The sequence below is a fragment of the Tinamus guttatus genome, unplaced genomic scaffold, assembly GCF_059628265.1.
Source record: "Tinamus guttatus ecotype Peru unplaced genomic scaffold, ASM5962826v1 Tinamus_guttatus_pri_ptg000423l, whole genome shotgun sequence".
In the NCBI taxonomy this organism is placed as follows: domain Eukaryota; kingdom Metazoa; phylum Chordata; class Aves; order Tinamiformes; family Tinamidae; genus Tinamus; species Tinamus guttatus.
Window position 1 is genome coordinate 4,032,612 of NW_028288957.1, and position 26,621 is coordinate 4,059,232.

General features: G+C 48.7%; 1 protein-coding gene across 1 annotated transcript; it reads left to right on the top strand.

Moving 5' to 3' along the window:
- Positions 1-656: 656 nt before the first annotated feature.
- Positions 657-22,483, top strand: CNOT6L (CCR4-NOT transcription complex subunit 6 like). The gene is made up of 12 exons (XM_088531654.1): positions 657-712; positions 15,142-15,263; positions 15,746-15,932; positions 16,418-16,503; positions 16,942-17,031; positions 17,575-17,643; positions 18,420-18,577; positions 19,273-19,427; positions 19,941-20,092; positions 20,342-20,566; positions 21,231-21,433; positions 21,783-22,483. The coding sequence occupies exons 2-12, from the start codon at positions 15,152-15,154 to the stop codon at positions 21,993-21,995; spliced, it is 1,650 nt and encodes a 549-aa protein (XP_088387780.1). The 5' UTR covers positions 657-712; positions 15,142-15,151; the 3' UTR covers positions 21,996-22,483.
- The last annotated feature ends 4,138 nt before the right edge of the window (positions 22,484-26,621 follow it).

Here is a 26,621-nt window from a genome sequence, read left to right on the forward strand (position 1 = left end):
ACCGTGTGTAGCAACACAATTGTGCATGGTGACACAACCCTGTGTGTCTAGTGACACAACCGCACTCGTGTGCAGTGACACAACTGTACATCCTGTGTAGCAACACAACTGTGTGTGGTGACACAACCCTGTGTGTGGTGACACAACCGCACAGGCACGTGATGAGGGGGGACACAACCATAAGCATGTCTGTAGTGAGACAACCATGTGTCTGTGTATGTGTAGTGACACAATTATACATGTGTGTAGTGACAAAATTATACATAAGTGCAGTGAGACAACCCTGTGTGTGGTGACACAACCGCACATGCGTGCGGTGATGGCACCGGGGGAGGGGGAGGCGGCACAACCATAATCGTGTGTGTGGTGACATAACCGTGCGCGGTGCCACAACCCGCGTGTGTGCAGTGCCACAACCCGCGTGTGTGTGACACAACAGCGTGCGTATGTGCACTGACACCCTCGCACCCGTGTAACCCCAGCCCCGCGGAGGCGGCGGCCGCCGCGTCCCGCCCCCCCATCCCGCCCGCCCTCCGCCCTCGGCGCCAGCCCCGGCCCTGCCGCCGAGCCGTGCCGAGCCGAGCCGTACCGAGCCGGCGCCGCTCCCCGGCGGGCCGCCGCCTGCATGTCGTGGCTGCCGCCGCCCCGCCGCCGCCGCCGCAGCCCTGCCGCCGCCGCCGGCCCCGCCGCCGCCCCGCCGCGCTGCATGCAGGTGAGGCCGCAGCGCCGCCGCCATGTCGGCTCGGGCCTCCCGCCGCCGAGGCCGGCGCCCGCCCTCTTCTTCCTCCCTTCCTCCTCCGCCGCTGCCATTTTATGTTGGGGAGCGGCGCCGGGGAGCCCCCCCCCCGCTCCCCGCAGAGGGGCCGGGGGCACCCCAAAATGGCCCCCCGCACGCGCCGCCCCGCGCCCGAAATGGCGGCGCCGGGGCGCCCCCCCGCCCCGAGCCCCCATATATCTCTATATAATCACCCCTATATCGCCCGCTCCGCCGGCGGGAGGCCGGGCTGGCAGCAGCCGGGGACAGGCCGGGTTTTAACTTAACCCCCCGGCGCCCCAGAGCTGCCGATATCACCGCGTTTATTACTATTTTTTTTTTTTCCTCTTAAGGTGTGTCGTCACCGCTCTTAAGTTACACTCCGGACGTCGCGAAAAGCGTCACTCAAAGCGAGCTCGGGTGCTGGCGCCTGTAAACAGCGCCTGTAAACGCAAAGTTTTTGCAGCAGTTTGTTTTTTTTTCTTTAGACTCACATACTCCCAGTAAATATGGTAAAGGGCCTGCCTGCTTTTTAATTGTATTTTAGCTATTTAACCACCACATCAAATTTTACCAGACCCTGCTTAAGAGCTTGGAGCAGAGAACCTGGATCTGCCAATTTGGGAAACTTTGAGCAGAGTTTTGGTTGTCCCAACTTCTCCCTCACTAGCTGGATTTTGGAGATTATGAAGGAAGTGGATGACAGCCTGGTTTAAACAGAGGTTTTCTTAAACGTATTCCTACATTGAATTCCTGCCCTTATCAACCTCCCTCTACAAGACTCTCTTCTCGGCCCAGCACAGTTTAATTCCTGAGAGCCCTAAAACTAACCTAGGGTGGGAGGAAAACACCCAATACCAAAATCACCGCACTCCCTTCCGCTTCAGTCCAGCTCGGGGCGGGCAGGCGCTCTGCAAACTGTTGCCTTCGGCTTTCCTGTCCCACACAGAGGGTATTGAGGATTTATTTATTGCTTTACCTTGTAGTTTTACCCCAGAGTAGATCAGTAGCAGATGCTGCTGACGTATTGATGCTCCGCACTTCGAAGTAACTATATGCACCGCCATACGCATGACCTGCAGTCTCATGTTGACTCATCCAGACAGAATTTACGTTCAAGCACCAGCTCGGGCATAAAATCTACTTGCCCGCTGCCTTCAAAGATGATTGAAGATGATGAAAGCTTTGTTACAGTGTGACTGTTCAGCTTAACCAGATGGTCAAAGTTTTGCAGAGCTCTGCTGCGTGTATCTGTCTGCGCAACAAATCCCGTTAAAGCATTTGTTTTATCCTCCTCCTGATACTCAAAGCGAGGACTGTCACAATCCACTCGAGTGCTATAGTACCATGGAACTTAATAGAGTCAGTTTTGCCTTGTTTTCCTGCTGAGGCTGTTCCATTCTCATTTAGCTTGGGCATTTCAGTTGTAAAATACCTTACGGATGAATCATAGGTGTTGTCCATTCTTGAGCTCAGTTTGTTTCTTCTGTCCTTCCTAGCTGGGATCCTAAGTTGTCAGCATCAGAGCACCAATACCCGTCACCAGAGAAAGGTTATTTGGCAGCCGTACGAAACACGGGAAACCCTACAGATTGGATTTAATCCCTGCGGAGTTTTACACCAGATCTATATCGCAGACTTCTGCTGGCACAGCTCTGTCTGCGAGTGCTGTGACCAAGCGTGGCCCGCAGCTGACACAGCTGTGCCAGCAGAAGTCCCGCCGTGGATGTCCTTATCTGCGGAACTGCACTTACTGATACTGCCTGTTTTCGTTTTTAAGGGTGTTTGTCCTACACTCGTAGCTGTGTTTTGCCAGGGAAGCACAAGGCTCCCAGGACAGGAAGAGATCTGGTGTAATCACACCTTTATTTGTCTGCCTAGGAAGGGACAACCGATCTATTTGTATTTTACTTGTGTGCTCTCCTGCTCCTATCCATGGTCAGTACCAGTTTGTTGACTTTTACAGACAGAAATCTCAGCTGAAGTGAGTGATGTTGCGACTGCTACTTGTTTTCCCCCTTTCCCCTCCTCTAGAAGTGCTAGGAAAGCCTGTGTTTCGTGTGACAACCCGGAATTATTTGTATTCAGATTCTCCATATTTTCCATTAATTATCCTTTTGTACAAAGCAGAGCAAACTTCTGATTGAGTTTGCCCGGTTCAGGAATATTTAGTTCCCGCACTGGTCTTAAATAAGCTAGAAAGTGACTCCCAAGGGGTGTGTATGTGTGTGGACACTGGTAGCAAAATGAGAGACACCCACTGGGGAAGAAATCATTGATTTGGGTGCTCAGTTAAGTTAAGTTTGAGTCTTCAGTTAATTTAACTACAACGCTGAGAACAAAAACTTAGGTAGGTTGCAGTAGCAGCTGTCCTCTTTCAGAGGTCAAATGTGCAAATGCAGAGGTATACTCTTTTTTTCTAATTAAAACCTTTCCAAGGGCATTCTGTTGAAGTGGCAGCTTCAGTAACATGCATAATTTCAGGGGTGTTTTCTGGCCACAAAACAATACTGCTTAGATCAGCTTTATTCTGTTGAATGCTTCTAGGTTACTTAAGTTTTAAAAGAGGATAAATATGAATAAATAGCTTGCTTGGTATTTACTGGAAAGAGCTTAAAGAATTCCAAAAGGGCACTTAGACACTGAATGTGATCCGATTTGCAGATCTGATTTGCAGAATACTGAAAAAGCAAATATATTGGGCGTGTTTGGTAGTGTGGGAATATAAAATGGCACTTTAGAAAACGTGAAAAATTTAAAGTCTGTTTCATGCATACCCTCTGAAACTAATCCGGGAGGATTTGTTGTGGGTTTACTACTTAGGCTATTAAATGCTAAGACTCTGCTAATATATATATTTCTAAATTCTGTGGCTTTTTTGATGCTAGGCTATGATCAGACTTTGTGCACTTGCAGCTCGCTGTCGTCTTTCAACAGGGTGTTTCTCCTCTGGTCCTAGGGCAGTTTTGTCACAGCCATAAAGCCACAGGTAGCACCTAGACACACAGGCAGCCCTTCCCCTCTGCGTTTGTCTGGGCTCGCCGCGTGCCCCAGAAGCTGCTGCCTGAGACACCGCTTGTCTCAAACTCATCGCTCGCCCAGGTGTCAGGGCTCCGGACTTTGAGGATGCTCCGCTCAGTAAACTCAGCCTAAATAAGCAAAACGGGGGCCAGGGGCCGCAGGGTGTTCCCCTCTAAGGGTGACGATTGCTGGGTTGGCCCCAACAGTAACATCCAACTTGGCTTTTGGATTCTTTTTTTAGGCAGCTGTCTGCACAGCTGCTGTGTCTCATCTGTAATTGTAAACGCAGGGGGCAGCTTAGCAGGTGTCTTTAGAGGTATCTATGTGACTACACTACCTTGATATTCCTGTGCTCTCCCTCCGCACCTGAAAAGACTCAGATTCGTGTCCATAAACTTTGTACGTACCTCTTGCTCCAGAAGCCTCCCAAGTGAGCAAAAATCTCAGGGAATAAAGGCAACTTGGAAGCATCCGCAGGAGGTGGAGAAATTATATACTCGGGATTTGCCAGATCCATTTGTGCTTCTTGTCAGGAGGGCTCTGGAGTGAATCTCAGCATGAGGTGCAGGGAGGATCTAGTCCAGTGGTGACACACGCCGTCTGGTTGTGTTTGACACCTGGTCAACTCCAAGCTGTTAGGTGAGAGCTATCTGAGAGGGGAAAAACGGGCCCTCAAATCCCTAAACCGAAGAAAAAGGGAGTTCAGGGGAAGCCAAGGCCTGCAGAAAAGGCACACTAGCGTCCTGCCCAAGAGAACAACTTTTGCAGTTCTTTGCACATCTCCATACAAAGGGTCAAGAAGTGGCCCAGCAGTAAGTTCAGACACCAGCAGCAAAGCTTTTCCTCGAGGCTTCCAAAGGGTTCATTTAAACTAGGATCAAAGCTGGGCAGGCATGCTTTCTGTGCTGTTCTGTAAGAAACAAAATTCATACCTCTCAAATGAAGCAGTTGAATCAAAACTAATGAAAAAATCATACTTTTTTTAAAAAAAAAGAAAAGAAAAAACAGAAGGAACAAAATATTTTTGTGTGAATTCAGTGAATACTGAGACCGAGATTACACAAAATTGGCAGCTTGGCTCTAAGAACAGAGCCCCCTTTAGCTGTTGCCTGTCATGCAAACAGCTAATTTAACTAAGTTTGTAACCCATGTGTGTACACAGGGAAGAGATAAGGTTGTGTGTTCATCCTTACAGTGGCATTTCCTGATGTAAATGATTAATGGCATTTTATGATTGCATGGCATTGTAGCTGTTAATGCTCAGCATATAGCTAAAGGGTTTATTGTTTTCTTTTTAACTTTTTTTTTTTCTTAAGCCCTGCTTGCCCATAAAGGGGCTTTATGTATAGTATTTTCTCTGAGAAAGGTATATAAATGAGATTTGAAAGCCTGTTGGGCTAAGATTTATCAGGAAAGTCTGCGGCACAGCTGCATACTTTAACACTGTGCATACATTGTCTGCAGACAGATTTCACACATTTCCAACACTGCCACACAGGCAAGTTAACAAATATGCTCAATCAGGCATGTGCCAGGAGGGAAATGAAATACCTTCTTTTTTTCTTTCCGTGAAAACTGTGTTGGTGACACTGAAACGCTTCTATGTGGAGGACCTTGTTGCACCCACGTAAGCAGGGCCAGAGGAAGGTGGGGGTTTGCCCTTGCCTCCCTGCTGAAAGCAAGCTCAGGCTCGCTCATGACATGGATGGTTAAAAGTGGCAGCGTCAAAAATAGTTAAGAACAAAACAGCAGCGAAGCTGGCTGCAATTCAAGAAGGTCCATGGGAACTCTTGCACTGCTTCGCTTCTTCCAGCAAATTATCTGTCCTGCCTACAACAATAATCAGCGCCTGCTCCGGAGGGAAACGTTACTGGAGGTGGCAGGGGTGACGTGGGAACGGAGACGACGAGCCTCAGGAGGGGGAATATATTTCTTAAATCTGTGGGGCCACGGATCTTCATTTTTTAGGGTTTTGTGTTCTTTTTTCTCCCTTTTGCGTTTTCAAGATTGCCACGTCTTCAGCGATGTGCGGACACCAACCCACTTCGGAGCAGCCTGCAACCATCCCTGCTGATGGGCAGGGAGACCCAGGTGGCTCAGGATTATTCACTGCCCTGGCCAAAACGCGAGGAAAAACTCACTGTGGCCTCAGCCTGGAGCAGCAGGGATTTATAGCCAGGGAACTCCTGGAGGCAGCGCTCCCCACAAGAGCCCCAGGCCCGTGGCCTGCCTGATTTAGGTGCTCACGAGCGGGTCTGCGCTGCAAACTGCGACGCAAACTGAACGGAGGGTCCCTACCGCAAAGCCACGTGTCCTCCCACGAGGACCACCGCCTGCCCGAGGCGTCCCGACTCGTAAGAAGCCAAAGCCTAGAAACCAGTTATATTGTAAATGCCAAGGAAATGAGTACTCACGGGTTGAGCTGGCTTGGCAGGATGCAGCGCGGAGATGGAGCTTTCGTGTTGGGTTGCGGTGGAGGGAGGCGCAGGGGCACCGGGTCTCCTCGGCGGTGGTGGACGTGCAGTGCTTCCCGAGGACCCTGGGAGGGATGTGCAGAATTGGAAAGGGGCCTTTGGCTTTACAACAGCAACAGCGCCAGGAAACCTGCCCTACTGGGATACTGTTTCAAAGAGGAGGTTTAATGGGCTGCTAAATAGAGCTTTGTGGATGCTAGAGAGTACCCCCTCCGGATAAACTTTTGAAGCCCAGAAAGCCTTTTTCGTGCTTGTTCGTGTCCCCTGCAAGCCGAAACAACCTTTCTTCAGCAAGTTTCTTCTCCAAGGGAGAGGCCTGGACCTCACGTTTGAGGCAGTAGTGCAAAGCACTTGTTTCCTCTTTGCTTTAGCATCGTGCCTGCACAGTCTATTTTTAGTTCATCAGATTTCACAACCGTAAGGACAACTACAAAAACATCCCCTTTTGGCCAAGCTATTAATATCAAGGTCTGTAGATTGTATTCAAGTTCGCTGATACTCACCCTTTAGAGCAGCTAACGATTTCATTAGGTAATTTCCCCTCTCTTTTTAGGAGTGCTTCCAAAACTGAGCATATTTGTGAGCTTGACTCATGAATTAGTTCTGCCCTTGTCCTCCCTAAGAAATCAGCCTAGAATCTATCTCAGAGGTTTTCATTTAGAGTATTTAGAGAGAAACCTTTTGAGGGAGGCTTTCTTTAGCTCCTCTTTCACATGATACCAGCAGGAAAGGAGCAAGCAGGCAGTTACCTTGCGTGCTTTGCTGCTCTCTGCTGCTGTCCTGCCTTCTGGTAACAGCTGAGCTTGTACATGTTTAGTTATGTTGAGTGCAGCTGTTCCTGCTTTTCTTGCTGAATAACAAGATTTTGTGGTCTGAAAAGGTATTTGAGAGTTCCTGGTGGAAGGGCCCCATTCCAGCGCTCCTGAAACTTTTGATTTGCCCACGTGAGCAAGGAAGTTTTTGCTCAGGAGATGGAGGGGGGATGAATAGCTGGGACTGCCTTGGCCTGTGTGCCTTGGGTTATGCTTGTGTGAGGTTACAGCTTTCTGCTGTGGAGCATCTCCCTGAACAAATGGCTTCGTCTTTCTCCACAGCCAGCCTTGACACATAGGAAATGCCCTTTCCCTTCGTGTTGCCTCAGGCTTAGCCCGCGTGAGAACGGGAGCAAAATCACAGCACTGGAGCTGCTTGGAGGTCCCCCCTCATCATCTAGGGAAAGAAACTCCGATAGGAGCTTCCTGCAGCCCTGTGGAGGGTCCCTTCCCCGGCCTCCTGTCGGTGCACGTACCCCCTGTGCTGAAAAATAGCGTTTCCTTCTCGTAAGGACAAGCAGGAAACTCGAAAGTGACCTAAGCTGCTCTGAAAGGGAAACCTACCCTACCAGAGAGGAAAATTTTTGTCATTGAGAGTCCTGATAGCAGGAGATGCTGTCTTCTTAGGGTCATAGGACTTGCCAGCTCAGGGCAGGAAAAGGCCAGTTGGGGCCTGGTGAAAGTCATTCCAGAAAGCTGGCTTCTCCGTACCTGGAAACTCAGTTTGTCTTCATCCTCTTCTGTAACTTGACAACTGGCCTTGGAAGCAGGAGGGAGCTAGCACAGGATGAATTATCCACCCTGCAGAAGTTTCCACTTGTGAACGCCTTTCCTCAGATCCTTTTTTTGTTTTGGAAAGAAAAGAAAGCAAAAGGAGACCAGGGCCAGGCAACTTTTCACATACCAGAGTAGAGGCTGAAGTGCCAGGAAGAGCTGGGTCCAGCTCATCAGATGACCCACGACTTGTCTTGTTTTTCCTCCAGATCAGCTGGGTTTCTCAGCCAGGCAGAACTGAATCCCGAGATGTTTCTGGACCTGTGCAGTGATCCTCTTGCTTCTCCCTGTTAGTGCAGAGGGAAAGATGGTGAAGGAGGTGACATTATCAGATGTAAGAGGAATATTTTGAGCAGATGAGAAAACAAATGTTATTGATATTTATTAATTATCTGTTGATATTATTAATTATCTGTTAATAGACTAGGAGTCCTGCAGTACTAACATCTCTTTGAAATGTCTGGGGTTACAAGGCTGCAGAGCCTTTTTACGTAGCAACTTGGAGAGTTGCTGTGGCTTTAGGAAACCCATATTATTCTTTGATGCACTTTTGATTTATGATTTGACCCAAAGCCAGCACAACAGTCTTGGGATGAGCTGTAAGGAGGTTTCCTGCCTGCTACAGTAACCCCTGACTGCTCAGCTGAGCTCTGCGTGCATTGAAACACTGAAGGGCTCTCCAAACTGAGGGCCATTTCTTAGACTGCCTGTCCCCGTGGCACAGCTCTGGGGTGGCCTATGGCACCCGGGCCTGAAAATCCGTGTCCGACACCTGCGACCAGAGCCTAACCCATGGGGAGGCAGGAGGAGATCCGAGGAGCCCTTCCTGAACCGATGGATTAACCTCTTGCTTGCTGCAGTATCAAATGAAAGCAGAAAGCTGATGCAAGAAAAGTAGTAAGAGCAACAAAGAGGTGTGGAAAACGCTTCCCCCAAAATCCCTTCCCATGGCGGAATGGGAGGATCAGCGCAAGTTTAGCTTATCTTTTGGCATAGGAGTGAGAGGAATTTGTGCTAGCCGTGCCCTTCGCAGCTGATGTACACTGGCTTGCAGGTATATCACGTACGGCCCACTTAGCTGCAGGCAGGGGCGCAGGGTGACAGAGATCCTTATGCACACCACAATCTGATGCTAATTCTGACCTAAGAACCAGAGAGCTTCCCGCATTGGTCCCAAACCTTCCTTGCCTCCGGAGCTCGCAGCTCCGGCACGTCTCAGGGCACAGCCTAGTTCTGTGCAAGCCGGTGGTGATGTCCCCGGCACGTAGGCACCTGCAGGCCCTTCTTGTCACGTGCGGGTTTCCTGCAGAGACCCCCTCGGCCTAGTGGTGTCATTTTGCATCCCCCATCATTCTGGAGCATGGCTGGAAGAGCAGGTGTTAGTTGCCAGCATTGATTTTAAAAGCAAACCTGGTATTTGAAAGTTAAGCATGAGCTAAACGCACATGCAAAAGAATCAGATAATTGGAAACACAACAAGCCTAACTAATAAGATAGCGGAGAGCCCTTCTCTGTTTATCAGGCAAGCTTTTTAATATGTAATTCTTTGATTCAAAGTGAAATCCATTTGAATATACCCTGTTAAACAGGGGGTTAATTCCTAGAAAATGCTTCATTAAAAATATATCCTGTGTTCAGTCTCCCGTCTCCATCATACTAGCCGAGCTCCTTTGAGTATCAGTGCAACATCTTGTGGCCTCTTAAAATCCTACCGTGGTGTAAACAACGCCGGTTTATTGTCCATTACCGGCGCGCCGTCTTTCCCTTTGTCCTTTTGCCCCTTGCCAAGCTTTGGCGAGCGCCAGGCTGCCTGTAGTTGGTGCACAGGGCAGGCCTCGTTCGAGGGAGGCACGTTTCCACACTGGTAATCACTGCTGCGGGGCACAGGCTGCCACGAGGTGCCCGTTGGCTCTGCCGCCGGGGCAAGCGGCCGACGCGCTGCCCGGCTGATTGCTGCGAAGCTGCTGGCACCACGTGGAGGGTAAGATAACACTGCGGCCGCGGGAATAACCTCTATTCTTCTCCCCACGCGGCGGCTTTCTCTCAAGGATGAAAGGTTATCGATAAGCTGGCGCGTGTTGTAGGGAAGGGAAGAAATGCCCATTGAGAAAAGCACTTCAAAGGGGCTGCTGCGGCGTGCGTGGGTTTGTTACTGCGGAAGAGTTTTGCCCGGGAAAGCAGGTCGATGGTGGGCCTCGCTCCAGATATCGATGCCGAGGAGCCGCGTGGCTGCCTCAGTAGCTTGGACCCGTCGTGACCGTTCCCAGGCGAGCAAGCGAATGAACCCAAGTGCGGCATTGGCTTTGCCAGTGAACAGCCCTTTCCCTGGAGACACTGTGAGCACCCACCTCTGAGGGCTGCGAGTTGTTCCCTCCCTGGGCCTCTCCCTGTCAGTCTGGAGCTAAGGAAACCTCCGGTTACATTAAGTGCCAGGGTTTGCCGAGATGTTTGCTGCCCCTTGGGCTGCTTCCTCCTCCCGCCTCTCACTGACTTCAGCCCTTAATCCCTTAAGCCACTCTGTCCTGGATCCCATTAAGAGACCACGGCTCTCGCGGGAATGGGGCAGCAAGCGCAAATGGGTCATTTCTTCAAGCCCACAGAGGATACACGTGTAAATAAAGGCATGTGCTATTTAAGCTGGCCCTCCGGGGGCTTCTGGTTGGGCTTATTTACAGTCTGGCAACGCTTCTTGCTTTACAGGGGACATCTCGTGCATTTCTGTGAAGCAGAGCGTGGCTTCTGAGGGGACGTCTACCACGTGTCTGCATGTCAGCCAGCTCCTGAGAGCTGGTTTGAAAGCAAGAGGTGTAAATATGTGTGCAAACAGGCAGATATTCCTTAATACCTGGCTCGATCCCGTTGGCAGGGAGCGTGGGCGCAGCAGGAGGCCACACAACGTCAGGCACCGCGAGGGCCGTCTTTGCGGGCCCAGACTGCAGTGGTAACGATGCACACAAAATGAAGGAACTACTTGATGCTGCACGGTGTTCTCAGGCAGCCAACAGCTCTGCTCCTCTTGTGAGAGGGGGTGGGACGGAGGAAAAGGAAGGGTGGAAGCCTGGACACTCTGGTGTTAGGTTTGAGAAAAGGCCCTTGTGCGTCTCAAGGAGATGAGGGAAGGGGGGGAAATACCTGGGGGCGTACGTCAGCAGGACAATTAGCCTTTTCCATCCACAAGTGCCAGCTGGCCCTCAAATTAGTAGAAAACAGCTAGTTCCCTCCCTTTCCACTCCTGCCCTTGGCTGCTGCACCTTGCAAGGCAGCACCCAGCAAGTCCCTAGGAGGCACTGCCCGAAAAAGTCCCTAGAGCTCCGAGAGGAGCAGCTCGGAGAGGCGACCTCCATAGAGAAGAGCCCTCTGCATCGGAGGGCCCATGTGCCATCGCCTAAGAAAACATTTATATTTTAAACGTCTTTTTTTATATAGATTTAGGAACTCTTCTTTCAGTTGCACTTGCAGACCCTGTCATTTGTGGCTAGCTCCATAATACTAAGCTTGAAATTGTGACTGCTGTTCCGTAGATTTAATAACCGCTTCAAATTTCATCTCTGATCCTTCAGTTTTCCCTCAATAGGTGCTTTCCTGTTCTCCTGTTGATGGGGGGCTTCTCTGTACCCCAGTAGTCCCTGCTTATTTTCCTCATGCTTTCTTTCAAGACAGGATGACATCTCATTATTCAGGAATGAGGTGAGCAGAAGGCTTCTTTTTTAATAAAAGATATGATGGGGCATTTTTAGTCATTTCACCCATGATCTCTGTTTGCAGATGGATTACTACTGCTTCCAACTATCTCTGCTGATAGACTCACTGTGGTCCTTGAGCTCTTACTGGAATTACAACATCTAGAAAGATGGTAGAAAATACTCCCGCAGGAACATACGACAAAAAAATTGCAGAACCCCCCCCCCAAAAAAAAATTACCAGAATTTTCATTGTATATTTTCTTCCTAGCTTCCCTTGATTTCCCAAGTATCACATAGACTTGCTATGGGAATTTAAAGCTGCTAGTATGCCGTTAATTGATCAACTTGTTTTGCTCATCATCCCTCCCCCAGCCCAAATGCTCCAGAAATCACTTTCTGCGGGTGCAGATACCAGCTGGGAGCCTGGGACCCCTGGGCTGTTGGACCTCTCAAACCAAAACAGCAGCCTTTCCCTGTACCCTTTTGGCCCATGCAGCCCAAGTGTTATTAAATTTATAGGTTAAAAATGGCTCTGTGTTCAAATTTGTGACCCAGTTGGCCAGGGTTGGTAACCAGTGCCTATTTGCACACATATCCCACCTCCCTGCTCCTTGTCAAGTGGGAAGGTTGTTCATTTCAGAGCAGGATCCGGCTGTGGGAGCAAACAGGCACCAAGGTGTGAGCATGCCGAGGGAGGAGCGGTGACACGGGACGCGGGCCGTGTGCCGGAGGGCTTCCCAAGTCCTTGGGCAGCCTGGCTCGTGCGTGCTGAGACCGAAGCCCATAAAGCAAGTCACTGCCCCGGACACCAGAACGTGGAGTTACACGAACGTACCCATGAACATAGGGCTGGAGCAAGGGGCGCTTACCGCTTCAGTTGGCCTCTGCTTTTCTTCATTAGAAATAGACCTCTCATTTAGGCACCGAGGTACGAGAGAACTTTTAACAACATATACTATAGACAAAACTCTCTGGGGGAAGGCACTGGTCATTATTTGGGAGCAGCATGTAGACCTGCAGGACTTGAACCTAGCTAGCTTCAAATCCAGGGCCTTAAAAAACACTTCCAGATTCTTAGATGCTGTTGACTTCTCCTCTATTAAAAAATGAAAGGGAATTTAAGAAGTTCCCCATTCAAAGAAGGCAGAGTGTCCTAGCACAAAGCCTCCGTTCTCCTGTTGTGTCCATATCATCTATGGGGCTGCTTCAGCTGCTCCCTACCAAAATCACAGTTTGCAACTACCTGCAGCCTCCACATCTCACATTCTCCACACCCACACAAGGACAGAGCAGTTTTCTGCTTTTCCAAAACTCCCCATGTGCTGAAGCTCCCAGTATTTGCTTCCCAAAAGGCATCTCTTGTGGGGGAAAAAAACCTGCAGTACATCCTCATACCTCAGAGGTACCCACCAAAAGAGCCCAGGGTGCCCCCATTGGCTCCTGTTACAGTTAATGAGCTGGAGCTCATTAGTTTCAGCTGGGAGCGCAATTAGGGGTTCAGCTGGGTCTTGGCACCATGCCAGGCATCCCTCAGGCTTTGGATGCTGGTCTGAAGGTGACTGAGAGGCGCGAGGAGGAGTGTTAAGCTGGCCCTACACCCAAAGTGCTGGTGCTGCCTACGCGTGTGAAAAATGAGCACTGCTCCTGTTCCCCCAGCCCGGCCGCGGCTCCCATATCCCGCCACGTGCTCCCGCTCCGGCGCTTGCAGCAGCACCGGTGGTCGCGTGGTCTCGCGGTGAACTGGTTCTAGGAGCAGCGTTTATTCCCCCCAAACACTAACTGAGGGAAATATATATATATATATATATATATATATATATATATATTGGTTTGCTTTCAGGACGAGGCAAGTGGAAGACTGAAACATTAGCAATTGGGAACCTAGACTGAATTTGTATTTGCTTCAAAATATGCCCAGTGACTCCCCGTTCTTGTTTAATGCTGCCGTTCTGCAGAAGAAAAAAACAGATATTTAACTTTGTTTTGATTTTCCTGTAGCTACAGAAATGACACCCATGTCGTGTAGCTTAGTGCTATTCGGAATAGCATTAAAGTGACTAACATCCGAGAAACGTGTGTGTCATTTGCCTCGCAGTTCGGGCCTGGTTTCTTCGGAGGCCCTGTGGCAGAGCAACGTCTCCCCGCACGCGGGGTCGTAGCACAGCTTGGCCGGCGCCTTCCCAAGAGGAAATGCTCATCCCAAAGCCTCTGGACGGGGCCCGCGCTCATCCCTGGGCCCGTGGGCAGGTGCAGGAGTACGGGGTGACGCAGGCGGCGTCGCCGCCGCTCTTGCGCCCGGATGGGGACGGCGGGAGGAGAAGCAGTTTTCCACGGGCCTTTTTAATGGGAAACGCACCTGGACATTTAAAGCTGCCCGGCGCTGGCGGGAGGGCTGCTGCTGAGCGTTGGGAAGCAAAGCCAAGATAAAGACAAATCCCACAAAGCAGCGCTGAAGCGCAGCCTGCAGCTTCGATTACACCGGCGGGTCCCCTTCCTAATTTCAGAGCCTGAAACGGGGCTGTGAGCTGGGGGTCTGCCGGGGTGTCCCGCATGATCCGCCCCGTTGGCCTCCTGTGGCCACCACTGCTTTTATTGCCCTACGGCTTCACCTGGAAATAGAAGTTTGCTGTCGTAAGAGGGGTGGCTTGCAGCTGCCACGTGCATGAAATGCAGGGAGTTAATTCCGTGTTCCTGGAGTTTCCTTGCGTGCTCTCAGGGGAGGTTAAAAAAAATCTTCTGGCTGAGGTACTTCGCAAAGGAGAGCATATGGATAAGGAGAAGATGTCTTCTGTGGACCCGCCGGGTTGATGTCGGGTAAAATTAAAGTTGTGTGTGTGTGAGCAGCTTGTTCCGTCAGTCTTACGTTGTAACGACTCCACGGTGTTTCTTACACACAGTCTGGGAAAGGTACAGGGGCCGGCATCTCACCTGTAGGGCGAATGTTCTTTTTTGGCTGAGGTATCACGGGGCTCTTCTGACAAGTGTCTGCAAGCGTGGTTGGTTTGAACTCTTCTGCGTGCAAACTCGCCCTTCAGGCACGAGGACGTTTGGCACTCTGGTATCCCGTGTGTGTAAGACCAGCCGATGGGAGTTTTGCCTGCACCTTGTTTTGGCTCTGCTAGGCCACTGCTAGGTGATAAAAAGGTTTTGACTGAGACTGAGCGATAAAAAGCACGAAACAGAAAAGCTAGGAAGGTAGTGGGGGAAAAAATCAGCTTATTCGCCTTCAAGCTGCAGTTTCAAGTCTCGGGTAAGTGAAGTGCAAAAGTGGGACTTTAGCACGCTGTGAATTATTGCTGTAAAAAATAGAGAAGAGCCTTTCTCTCGTTTTTTCCCTCTGCGGGAGAGAGCAATCCCTGGAGGGCAGGAGGGAAGTGCCGCGCTCTCGTGCAGAGGCTCCGCGAGCTGCTGCGAGCTTCTGCGCGTGTGTTTGTGCGGGGCGCCGGCGCGGGGGGCTGTGACATGAGTCAGAAAATAGGTGAGAACAGAACAGTAAAATAAGTACTTAACCGTTCTTCTGTGGTTTAAGTTTTTCTGTATCAAATTCTGCCCTGTTTCTTACACAGCGCAAAGGAAGGGAGGTTGTTAAGTGGCAGGCAGTAATGGCTGTGATGATCTTTCAGACTAACAGGGATGCCAAAGGAAAAATATGACCCTCCAGATCCTCGCAGAATTTACACCATCATGTCAGCCGAAGAGGTAGCCAACGGGAAGAAATCGCACTGGGCCGAACTAGAGATCTCGGGTGAGTCCATCTGCTTGGGAGCTTGGCGCGGCGGGGATGTGATGTGCAAAAGTCACCCCAGCCTCGTCCCAGCAGGAGATCCTGCAGTGCAAACAGGCGTTTGTGGAAGCAGAGGGGAGGAATATTATCCAATGCAGGCGACTGCCTGCAAGGAAGTCTTGCTCGCTGCCAATTCACACGGTTTAAACCACTGCCTGGGCTTGGGTGCTGAGTTCTGTCGCACCTCTGCTTCCCAGGAATTGTGCCTTTGCTTCCACCCTTTCAACAGGGAGTGTTAGGCAATTACTTGAAACCTGTTCAGTGGAAAGATCTTGGACTGCTTTTTCTGTGAGAGGGTTCCCCTGCTGGAAATCCCATCCGGCTCTGCATGGGGGTATTCTGACATCCCCCAGCATTTGTATCTGTAAAACTGTGTAAAACTGTGTAAAACTGACTGAACTGAGTGTAAAACTGACCGAAGAGGGGCTTCTTTTCTATTTTAGGTAGAGTGCGGAGCCTAAGCATGTCGCTTTGGTCGCTGACACACTTGACAGCTCTGCACCTCAATGACAATAATCTTACTCGCATTCCACCTGATATTGCCAAGCTCCATAATCTGGTTTACCTGGATCTGTCATCCAACAAACTCAGAAGTTTACCAGCAGAACTAGGAAACATGGTATCTCTCAGGTGAGATAAATGATTCTGGATAACTTTCCAATAATCTGTTTTGTGAGGATTGGGACTAAGTGTTTTGTGGCTTTCTGTTGATTTTAATTATTCTGAAAAAAAAATCAAGATTGGTGCAAAGCCTTAGTTCTAGTAATTACTTTTGTTACGCTTTTTTTTTTTTTTCTGATCTCCATGGTTAGATATCTGTATGTTGAATAGTATTCTGCTTTGAATCATTCTCAGTTTGATACTTGGGGACTGGCAAGTGTTTAACTTCTCCCTGAGTTAATTTTGTCGTTTTCTTTTTTATGGGAATATATCAGTTATGCTGTGAAATGGGAAGACTGACATATCTTCCTTCAGTACAAAAAAAAATCAGAATGGAGACTGCTCTCTTTGCAGAGTCCTTTAAGTATATTTAATTCTTAATTTATTTAAAAGTCCTTTTAAGATTTTTCTTCTGGAGTGATACTCATGCAAAGCATTTCTTTCATTTGCTGCAGGGAATTGCTTTTAAATAACAATCTGTTACGGGTTTTGCCTTATGAACTTGGACGGCTCTTCCAGCTACAAACCCTAGGTTTGAAAGGTGAGTTCTTCATGCTAAAATACTCCTAGAAATACTCCTGAACTACTGAGGGGATTGGGGCTCCAGAGTTTGAGGTATTAACCTCAACACTTCCTTAAAATTTGTTCTAGGTACTAAACTTGTCACAAAGATGACCAATCAGTGTGGAAAATAATGCTGATTTTTAATGCTTTTAAAGCTCATTATAAACTTATCTTGATTTTTTAAATAGATAAATAGATCTCTTAACTTTATCTTGATTGAGACGAGGGGAGAAAGTCTATAGGTGATGACTGTGTCTCTAGCATCTGCTGCTGTGGCACTCTAGAGTTACACATATAAGCAAGGTAAAGATCTGATGGGTCAGTTTGTCTGTTCTCATTATGGGAAGTTTTCTGGGGGAAACCTCAGGCAGGCCGGGCAGGGAATCACCCAGTTGTTGTTTTATTTGCTTGGCAGGCAATCCTTTATCACAAGATATTCTCAGCCTCTACCAGGATCCAGATGGAACTCGAAAGCTACTGAACTACATGCTTGACAATCTAGCAGGTGACAAGTCTATAAATCTGACTGACATTCTAAAAGTAGGCTTTCCTGTCATTCATTCAAGAGTCTGAACTGCCAAGGAGAGAGTATTTTCCACCTTTTGTGTTCTGAGATGCATCTTTTATACTTCTGGCTGTAGGCTTTGGCCTGCGTGTAGAAATCATGCTACGTGGAAACCTTCATGAGTTTTATGGTATCGTTTCAGGAAGCAAGTTCTCCAAATTTTGCCATTCTGGTACTTACTGTGCTTTGCTAAAAGTTCAGTTCACATGCAGATTGAGTAGAAAAATCCAGTGCTTCTTTCTGGACTTAAGAGAGAAAAATACTTGGGAATCATAGAACTGACAGTTTGTTCTTACTATGTTTAGCTTTTTGTCTAGCCTTTAAATGCTTTTTTTTTTGTAGATCCTCTGGAGCTTAAGATAGCTTGGGGAATTGGGGTTGCAAAGCAAAGGGTGAAACGGTCTTGTTAAGCCATCAGTTTGATTTAGAAATTGTAACTTACAATCATAAGCCTGAACTAACCACTACTTTAATTTTTTTTAGTTCATCCAGAGCAGCTGCCTCCAAGGCCATGGATTACTTTAAAAGAACGAGACCAAATTCTACCCTCAGGTAAATCTGTACTTTTTTTTTCCCCCGGTGTGCAGATAAAATTTTTCTTCGGCTTTATTTTCAGTGAAGTCTTCTGTGTTGTGTGGCTGGGATAAAATAACTGTATACAAATGCAATGTCCACACCACCCGTGACTAAGGTTAGGCTTTGAGGAGTCCCTTATGTGCAGGAGAACACGCGGGGCGCCTCGAGTGCAGCTGCTTTGATGCCCTCTGTTGTTGTTCAGGGTAAAGTGCAGGAGGCTGCATTTCCCCAGTATCACCAACACTGCCCTCTGTCCTTCCTGCATGTAGCCCTTAAAAAGCATTTGTGGGCTGTGTAAAGAACACAGATGGTAATATTGTTATTGCAGAAGATCTGGTTAATAGCTAATAAGGGTAATATTTGCACTCAGACCAACAAAGAATAGAGAGAAAGGGTGGAAATAAAACAAATTCTGTGTGCCATCACAGTAATAAAGCCCTGCATTTTCTGCTTCCACTTCCCTTACAAATTAGTGCGGTTCTGCTGGCTTGCTTTTGTTTTCATAATCAAATTCTATGAGCAGAAGCAGAATTTAGGAGTCATTAAATAGCATTGCTCCAAGCAAGTGAGCTGGTTTGGGCTCTTTGGGCCCTTTTAACTCCTTTTCAAGAAACGCTCAGTGGAAGAAGCCTGCTGAATTTTGTTCAGGAAGCCCTCCTAAATAGTCCAAATGTAAGATACAGCGTTTTGGCTTGAATAATTTCAGCGTTCGTTATCTCACGTGGCTGACATGGTTCTTCCTTTCCTTCTAGCCTCCTTCACAGTCATGTGTTACAACGTGTTGTGTGATAAATACGCCACGCGGCAGCTCTACGGCTACTGCCCGTCTTGGGCCCTCAACTGGGAGTACAGAAAAAAGGGAATCATGGAAGAAATAGTCAACTGTGACGCAGATATCATTAGCCTTCAGGTAACAGCTTCGGTTTACATCACAAACAGGAAACATGAACTTCCACCTTTAGAGTGCAACATTCTCTTGAAAATGCCCTATTCTCCTGTCTGCTAAGACATCCTGGGGCTCACCCACCCGAACTGTGCCCACGGCATCTTGTTCACGTGCAGTCTTGTGCTTTACCAGATAAGACAAAGGATTTGGTGTAAAATTAGCTAAATCCCCCAATGCCACTGTCTCCTGCCCCCTCCTGCGTGGGACAGAAGTTAAAATATCTATTTCTCAGAAACAATCTCACTGAAAACAGAGGACCAACATGTTCAGAGTTCAGTACGTGGTTGCTGGACTGACACCCCTATGTTTTACTAAATTACATGTTAAATATGTATTCATATATTAATTATTAATTTCTGCTGGATATTTGCAGGCCTCTAAGCAGTTTTTAAGCCAGTGCATTGTCCATATTGGTATGTCAGAAAGAGCAGGGGCAATCTCTTGTTGCTGTGCAAAACACACCTGTCACTTGGGGGTAGTCCAGGATATCAAGGAACACAAATCTGTTTCTAGCAGGCCATTAATCTAGGAAGTGACATGATTTGGGCAAACAGGAGCCTTTGACTTTGGTAAAAGTTGCTGACTGCAAGCCAAGACAAGCACCGGTTGCCATACATGATAAGAGGGGCTTAGTCTCAGATATTTGTGTTCCATTGCAGGAAGTGGAAACAGAGCAATACTTCACCCTTTTTCTGCCAGCCTTGAAAGAACGAGGATACGATGGATTCTTTTCTCCAAAGTCCCGTGCCAAAATCATGTCTGAGCAGGAGAAAAAGCATGTGGATGGCTGTGCAGTATTCTTCAAAACAGAAAAGTAAGGGGCAAAAGCAGCATTTCTTAAAAGCATTTATGAACAGTTTGATTTGTTACTATGCTTTGGCTGTCCCTATTTAAAAAAAAAAACCTCCATTTGTTCGTAATAAATAAATTATTTTTCTAAAAAGCAGCTTTTCTTAAAAACAAGTGAACAAAAACTTTCATTAGAGGAAGGTTTCCGTTTGTTCTGAACTTAAATGTTTTGCAGCATTTTAAGGCTGGAAAGGAGTAAAAAGACAATTTCACGCAGAATGTTACACAACTAAACACTCCTAGACCCCAGATATCTCACATCCCAGGAGAGCAGCTCCCTTGCCAGACAGAGTGCTCTACTCTGGCTCCCTGATGCTTCCTAGTGTCAGGGCTTTTCCTTTAGTAAAACGAAGGGACAGAAGAGATGCACCTCGCGCTGTCCCTGTGGATGTGGGGAGCTGGAGCTCCCACGCGGGGTGCGTGTTGCAAACCCCTGCGTGTCAGGCGCATTCACACGCGGGTCCCTTTCTCTGCTCAGATTCAGCCTGGTGCAGAAGCACACGGTGGAGTTCAACCAGGTGGCCATGGCGAACTCGGAAGGCTCGGAAGTGATGCTGAACAGGGTGATGACCAAGGACAACATTGGGGTTGCTGTGGTGCTTGAAGTGCACAAGGAATTGTTTGGAGCAAGTGAGTATGAGCACAGTTATCCTGAAGTCTGATTATTCCATTCCACTTAAGGTGAGAATTATTCCTTACCCTGCAGAAATTGGGCTAGTTTGAGAAGCAACAGTCCATCAGAAGCTAACACAGGCCATGGGTGACAGGATTTTCTGATTTGGCTGCACATTTGTCCGTACATCCACCATATATGTTTCTCCTATCAAGATTTGTCCTTGCCTTCTTTGACAATTAAACTCTATGTATTTATTCTTCTAGGTATGAAATCACTTCATGTGGACAAACAGCTGCTCATTGTGGCCAATGCCCACATGCACTGGGACCCTGAATACTCAGATGTGAAGCTCATTCAGACTATGATGTTTGTCTCGGAACTGAAAAATATCCTCGAGAAAGCCTCAAGCCGGCCTGGTAGCCCAACAGCAGATCCTAATTCTATCCCTCTGGTGCTTTGTGCTGATCTAAACTCACTGCCTGATTCAGGTAGGACTGAGAATTTCTATTTTTTTTTTATTTTGAGATACTGAATCTTCCTTTCTTCTGAGGATTATTTGGTAGTTTGTGCTTCCTTGGTTAAGAATTGGTGAAAGTTTTCTTAGTTAACAGGTGCCTTTCAAAACCTGAATAAGGAAAACGAAAGCCCTCTGGAGGAGCAGGCTGGGCTTTGTGATGAGCTGTACGTGCTATAGAACCGAGTCATGCCTTAAAAGATGCATAGAAAAGCACAGAAAGATGTAAAAATGAATTGCTGAATAAATAAATAGCCTTGCCTTGAGCAGCACTAGTAAGAGGGAATGCAGTGAGTTAGCATGACAGCTTTCATCAGTCCTTAATCAAGCTCAGTCTAGCTCCGTCTAGCACTCCCTTGTGTCAGTAGTTACACCGGGGTCTCGCCGTAGTCCTAAAAAATTGTGTCAAACCCATTGGAGAGCCCTGTTCCCCAGCTGCAGGTCAGAGAGCCGAACACCTCTCAGGCACGGGCGAGACGGCGGCCTCTGGGTAGATTTCCCCTTAGGTGGGAAGGTCTTTTTTTTCTGACTCCACGGGGTCTCTTCTTGGTGCCTTGGGTTTTAACACCTCGGTCAAAACACCACGAGCACTGGCTGGATTTTAAAGCAGCTCACGGGCCCATTTCCTTTGCAAACAGGGGTGGTGGAATACCTAAGCAATGGCATAGTAGCTGACAACCACAAGGACTTCAAGGAGCTGCGTTACAACGAGTGTCTCATGAACTTCAGTGGCAACGGGAAGAACGGGGCTTCCGAAGGAAGAATTACACATGGCTTCCAGCTCAAGAGCGCCTATGAAAACAACTTGATGCCTTACACCAATTACACTTTTGATTTCAAAGTAAGCAGCGGTTTCTTTCTGAAACAGCAGGCGCTGACCTGGTCTCTCCAGGTCTTAGTGCTCTGGCAATTGGCTGTTCTTGTCTCTGGTCTCCTAAGCGGTTCCTGCACTTGCCGGGGCCTTCCCAACACCCAGAAATCCTAGATGCGTTGGCACTTTTAAGCTTCTGAAGCTGACCCTGGTCAGGCACTTAAAACCGAGACAGCACATTGAGCCCAGAGAGAGTCATGCATTCGTTGCACTAGTGCCACTGCTGCCCATCCTGCTCTGAACTGCAGCAAGAGGCAAGTCGCGTATGGGTTGCCGGCCCCGGGTCTGTTCTCACTGTCATCTTTCTCTTTCTCCCCAGGGTGTGATTGACTACATTTTCTATTCCAACACTCACATGAACGTGCTTGGTGTCTTGGGGCCTTTGGACCCTCAGTGGCTGGTTGAGAACAACATCACTGGGTGTCCCCACCCTCACATCCCTTCAGACCACTTCTCACTGTTAACACAACTCGAGCTCCATCCTCCGCTCCTGCCTCTCGTCAACGGCGTTCACTTGCCCGGCAGGAGGTAGTGGAGCCCTGCCCCGCTGCGGGCAAGGACCTGTTGTCATGGACCTGTACAGTTGTAAATCAAAGTATATAGGAGTGAAGTATGGCCAACCTTAAGCTGCTTCTTCAAGCTCCTTTCCTTATGTGTTCGATATGAGATTTTGCACATTTTGGTGCATATTGGTATCATTTGGCACTAGGGCTGGAACCAAAGTATTATTCCCTTTCCAGGTTTTTAATTTAATTTTTTTTTTAAACCGGCAAGCTTTTTCTTTTCCGTAGGAAGCTGCACTTAAAAGTGGACAAATGAGATTAAAGACTTGCATAGTAGCGTATTTAAAGATGATTTTTTTTTCCAGAACGTGGCAAAATGAGCCATCCTTTTAGGAGAAAGAAAAACAAAAGTAGAAATGGTTGTCTGGTAGGAAGTATATTAGAACTGCTGTTTGTCTGAATCCAAAATGGAGGCTGAACTCTGCATCCAAAATAAATTTTGCACATCAGCAAAGCACTTAACATTTGACTATAAATTATTAGCAGTGTGGCCCTGCCTGTTGTGTAACTAATAGTAGAAAACCAAAGATGGCTTACAAGCCACAGCGATACCTAAATTCTCCTGCCGTAATTTCATTCCCAATGACCATACAGCAAGCAAGAAGTTGTACTTGAGCATGTAATGCCCTATAGATCGCTCGCTTGGCAGCTGCAAAGGTAACTGGTTTTTGGAGCTCTGAAGAACTGGGTCCCTTCTGGGTGAGATACTGGGAGTCCAGCCTGTGTCTGTGAAGCAGAGCTCCCTGTCTGCTTGGGCAAAGCAGGGTGACCCTGGTTGAGAGACACATTTCGAAATGACAGGAAACAGCACCGAGGGAGTTGCCAGCATTTGAGTGCTGGGAGAAAAAAAAAACAAGCACCAGGTCCGTTCCGGTCCCCTTTGCTCAAGGTCAGTCGTAAAGGTGAGAAACTTTGGACAAACTGGTCCCACCAAGGGTACAGGGAAAAGCCGCTGGAAACGATCGCACTTGTGTCTCCAAAGTGCATGGGGAGGAGCTGTCTGACAGCTTTTTTTCACGGGGGGACGAGAGGGGGAGCCATAATCATTCCTTGGATTATTTTTCCTGACCCTAGTTGCCAAATAGCCATCATAAGTTTTTAATACTCTTTCTTTCTGTTGTTGGTCAGGGTTGAATTAAAAAGCTGCTGGTTCATTCCCAACTGTTAATGCTCTTTAGATGTGTTGGAAGTATTTTTTTCCCCTTCTTCTTCTTTTTACGCTCGAGGTGGCCAGTTCAAAACCTTGTGCCTCAAGAGGCATTAACATAATGCAATTTTCTGAAAAAAAAAAAATTGGTTGGCTGCTTGATGTTAAAAAAAAGGCACAGTAATAGGAAAAGGTTGTGTCTGTGTTTTTAAGTTTTTCTTTATTCTGCTTTTTTGCTGCTATAAAATTTTCTTGAATTTATATTTTAAACTTTTCATGCACTTTACTGTTTCTAGTCTCAAAATGTGATATTTTCAATAAATGAAAAAATTTTCCATTATGTGAATGAAATTTTTAAACAGATCGATAGCCTATATTTATGTCTCATTCATACACTTACCAAAAAAAAGTCAAATTTAAATTGTGCAATTAGTTTGAATTACTAAGGAGCCATCTGCTGCCTTGCAAAAAGGACCATTCAGGCTGCTCCTCCACTCTTTCGTTAGACATTTCCTTTGTTGTTTTATACATAGGAAACCATCCATAGGAAAAAAAACAATTGGACCTAGGGGAGAAAATAGTCCCTGGCTTTCGTTGCGGGGCTGGGGAAGGGGAGGGGGGTGAATAGGTGGCTGAAATTGGTTCAACGCAATGACAACTCCCTTGTAAAAGTGCCTAAAAATGGAGGCGTCATCTGTGGCCTGCTGGCGACTGGAAGCGCTGGTGGCCGGGGAAACCCGGGAGCGGGAACCGCTCCAAAAAGCCCTTCGGAAAGCGGGAGGTTTCCCCTGGGCGTGGGTGCCTCTCGTTTCACGCACCCCGCGCTGCATGCCTGGCCACGCGGGCTAAGCGAGCGAGAGAGTAGTACTGGAAAGTAGAATATCATGAAAAACTTAATTGTGTGGACATTACCTTTCTGTAACCAGCTACTGTATCTGTTGTGGAGCGGGGGCCTCCGCGCGCCGCGGGCTGCGCTCGCCGCCCGCCCTCCTCCACGCGGCACGAGCAATACTTCTACCGTACTTCACTCCCAATATTTTTTGAGCTGTTTGTATAAAATGGAATTTCGAGTTCACCGATGATTGTATATGAACTGCCGAGGAGCCCGTTTATTAATAAAAACGAAAACCAACGGCGATCTGTTGTAGTGTGGGGAGATGGAGGGGAAGGGGAGAGCAGAGCTGGCGATCGCGAGCTGCAGCGGGGACCCGGCTTTGCTCCGTGCCCAGGGGGAGCTCTGCCGTGGGGATCCCTCTGCTCCACAGTGCCCATGCTGTGCTTTTCAAAACATGATTTGAACATGTGCTGTGCAAAAAAATGAGTTCAAGAAAAAGTCTTACCTTTCACATGTCCACCTCTCCATGCTCCTTCCACCCAGAGAAGGAGCAGTCAGGGTGGCGCTTTTATCCCCGCTCCGAGGAGCTGCCCCTCTTCTTCCCGCCTGCCCCTTGTTCCCGGCTCAGGCTGCCAGAGGATCCTATCCCTGCTCCTGGCCCCACACCTGGGTTGGTTCCCCAAGCTGCGTCCGGGTGCCGCCTTCTCCTCAGCCACCAGCAAAGAAAAGAAACCTCCGACGAGTAGCTTCTTAAAACTTGCTGTGGTAAATCTGTTACATCCGAGTGTTTTTGTGTCACTACATATATCTAAACATATATGCATATATAAAAGAATTTTTTAGAATGTAGCTGGATGTTTTTGTTCTGTCATTTCAATGTTAGAGAGCACACGCATGTCTATGTCAGGTACGGAGCAGGGGGTCTCAGAGCAGCTTTTCTTCCTCTTGGTGTCTAGCACTCATTGAGAAAAACACTTTGTTTCCTCAGGTATTTTTATGTAGATTCAAGGCCCAACTTAAATGTACTTTTTTTTTATCTGGAAGGACACTCTCCCTGCTGATTGGGGAGATGATTGGCCTAAACGTGCCCTTCCACGGAGCTCAGCTTGGCCCTCTGAGAGGACACCAAGTGGGAGAAACGTCCTCGCCTCCGCTCTCATTGTCTGACTTTCGAGTTCGCTCTTCTGTGATGGCTCCAGATGGATCCAGGCGCAGCTAAGCCGAGCGGCAGCGTATCAGGTGGCCGCTCTTGGCACCCATCCTGACCCCAGGTGAGCTTTCCCTTTGGAAAATGAAAGCCGAGGCAAAAAGCAGAGCCAGGGAGACAGGCACAGGTAAGGCGCAGTGTTTACCCCGACTTGCTCGTCAGAAGACAAGCGATTCGAATCTGTCGCAAATAATAAAGCACAATAAGGCTTGCTGGGTTTGGTTTTATTGGAGGATGACCGACTTGAGGGACAGAGCGTCTCGGAGGATGGCTGACAGCAAGCGCGCAGCGGGAGTGCCGCGCATGCCCCTGGGCCCGCGGTGTTTGAAGCAGCGTCGGGGCCTAGCGTGCTGGGCCACGCAGGGTGCCCCTCGCAGGCTGACGCAGCGCTTGGTCTCACACCTTGACACAGCACTTGGTCTCGCTTGCACCTCCCCTCCGTTCTGGCGGCGAGGGCTCAAGTGACCCCGGTGCTCGGTCCCGTCCTCACTACGGACCGGCCTACGGACCTCACTATCGCCTCAGAATGTCGGCACGTCCAGATGCAGCTGCCTTTGCTCCAAAGCAAAAAAATCCCCTCGCACACACGACCTGCTCTCTTACTTTGGACTTTTGGGGCTTGTTTTAAGTCCAGATCATGCCCTGCTCTCCCACTGCCACCACCACCTGCTTGGGTTTTGCCCTGTCCACCTCGGAGGCCAGTGCCGCTTCCCCGGAGGGACAGTAGGAGGGCTGTTCCGGGGCACCCTCTTCTCCCACCAAACTTTTCCTAACCCTACGGCAGCTCAAAGAGGGAGATGTTCAAGACCCTGAACTGACATATTTTTCTTCCCTCTTTTTTTTTTTTTAATTTTTGGATCTTGCTCCTCCCTGCTCCCACTTCCCCAGGCCACGTTGCAGAGAGCGGGTCCTGCCCACCCTTGATGTGCAGGGCTTCGCGGCTGCCTGTGTCCTTGCACTCGTGCGCTCTTATGTCCTCCCGCGGGCAGTAAGAGGCCTCGTCGCAGCCACCGCAGGGTCCCCTTGAGCTTCCCGTGCAGCCAAAGGAGGCAGCAAGGAGGGTCTGTGCTGGGGCACCCGCAGCAGTGGGGAGGTAGCTGGGTGTCCAAACCCCCGACACCTCCTACCCTTCGGCAAGTCCCCCGGCACCTGGATCAGCTGGGTGCCCTGTGGCCACATGAGGAGCCCCAGGAGCCCAAGCCACCTCCGTGCCCGGGGCAGCCGCGGAGGAAGCATGGCGGGCCACGCGGGGCCCACGGCAGCGGGTTCATCCTTTTATTGAGGCTGCAGGAAGCAACGCCAGGACCGGTGCGAGTCGCGGGTTCGTGCTGCCAAGCCCGCTGCCACTGCGCCATCCCCAAGGGCAAATAAGTATCTGGAGAAGGTGGGCAGCCACGCGGCTAGGG

Coding starts and splice junctions, on each gene's coding strand:
- CNOT6L (XM_088531654.1), top strand. CDS start 15,152: ATGCCAAAGGAAAAATATGACCCTCCAGATCCTCGCAGAATTTACACC. Junction 16,504..16,941: donor ACAAACCCTAGGTTTGAAAG/GTGAGTTCTTCA, acceptor TTTGCTTGGCAG/GCAATCCTTTATCACAAGAT. Junction 17,644..18,419: donor AGACCAAATTCTACCCTCAG/GTAAATCTGTAC, acceptor CTTTCCTTCTAG/CCTCCTTCACAGTCATGTGT.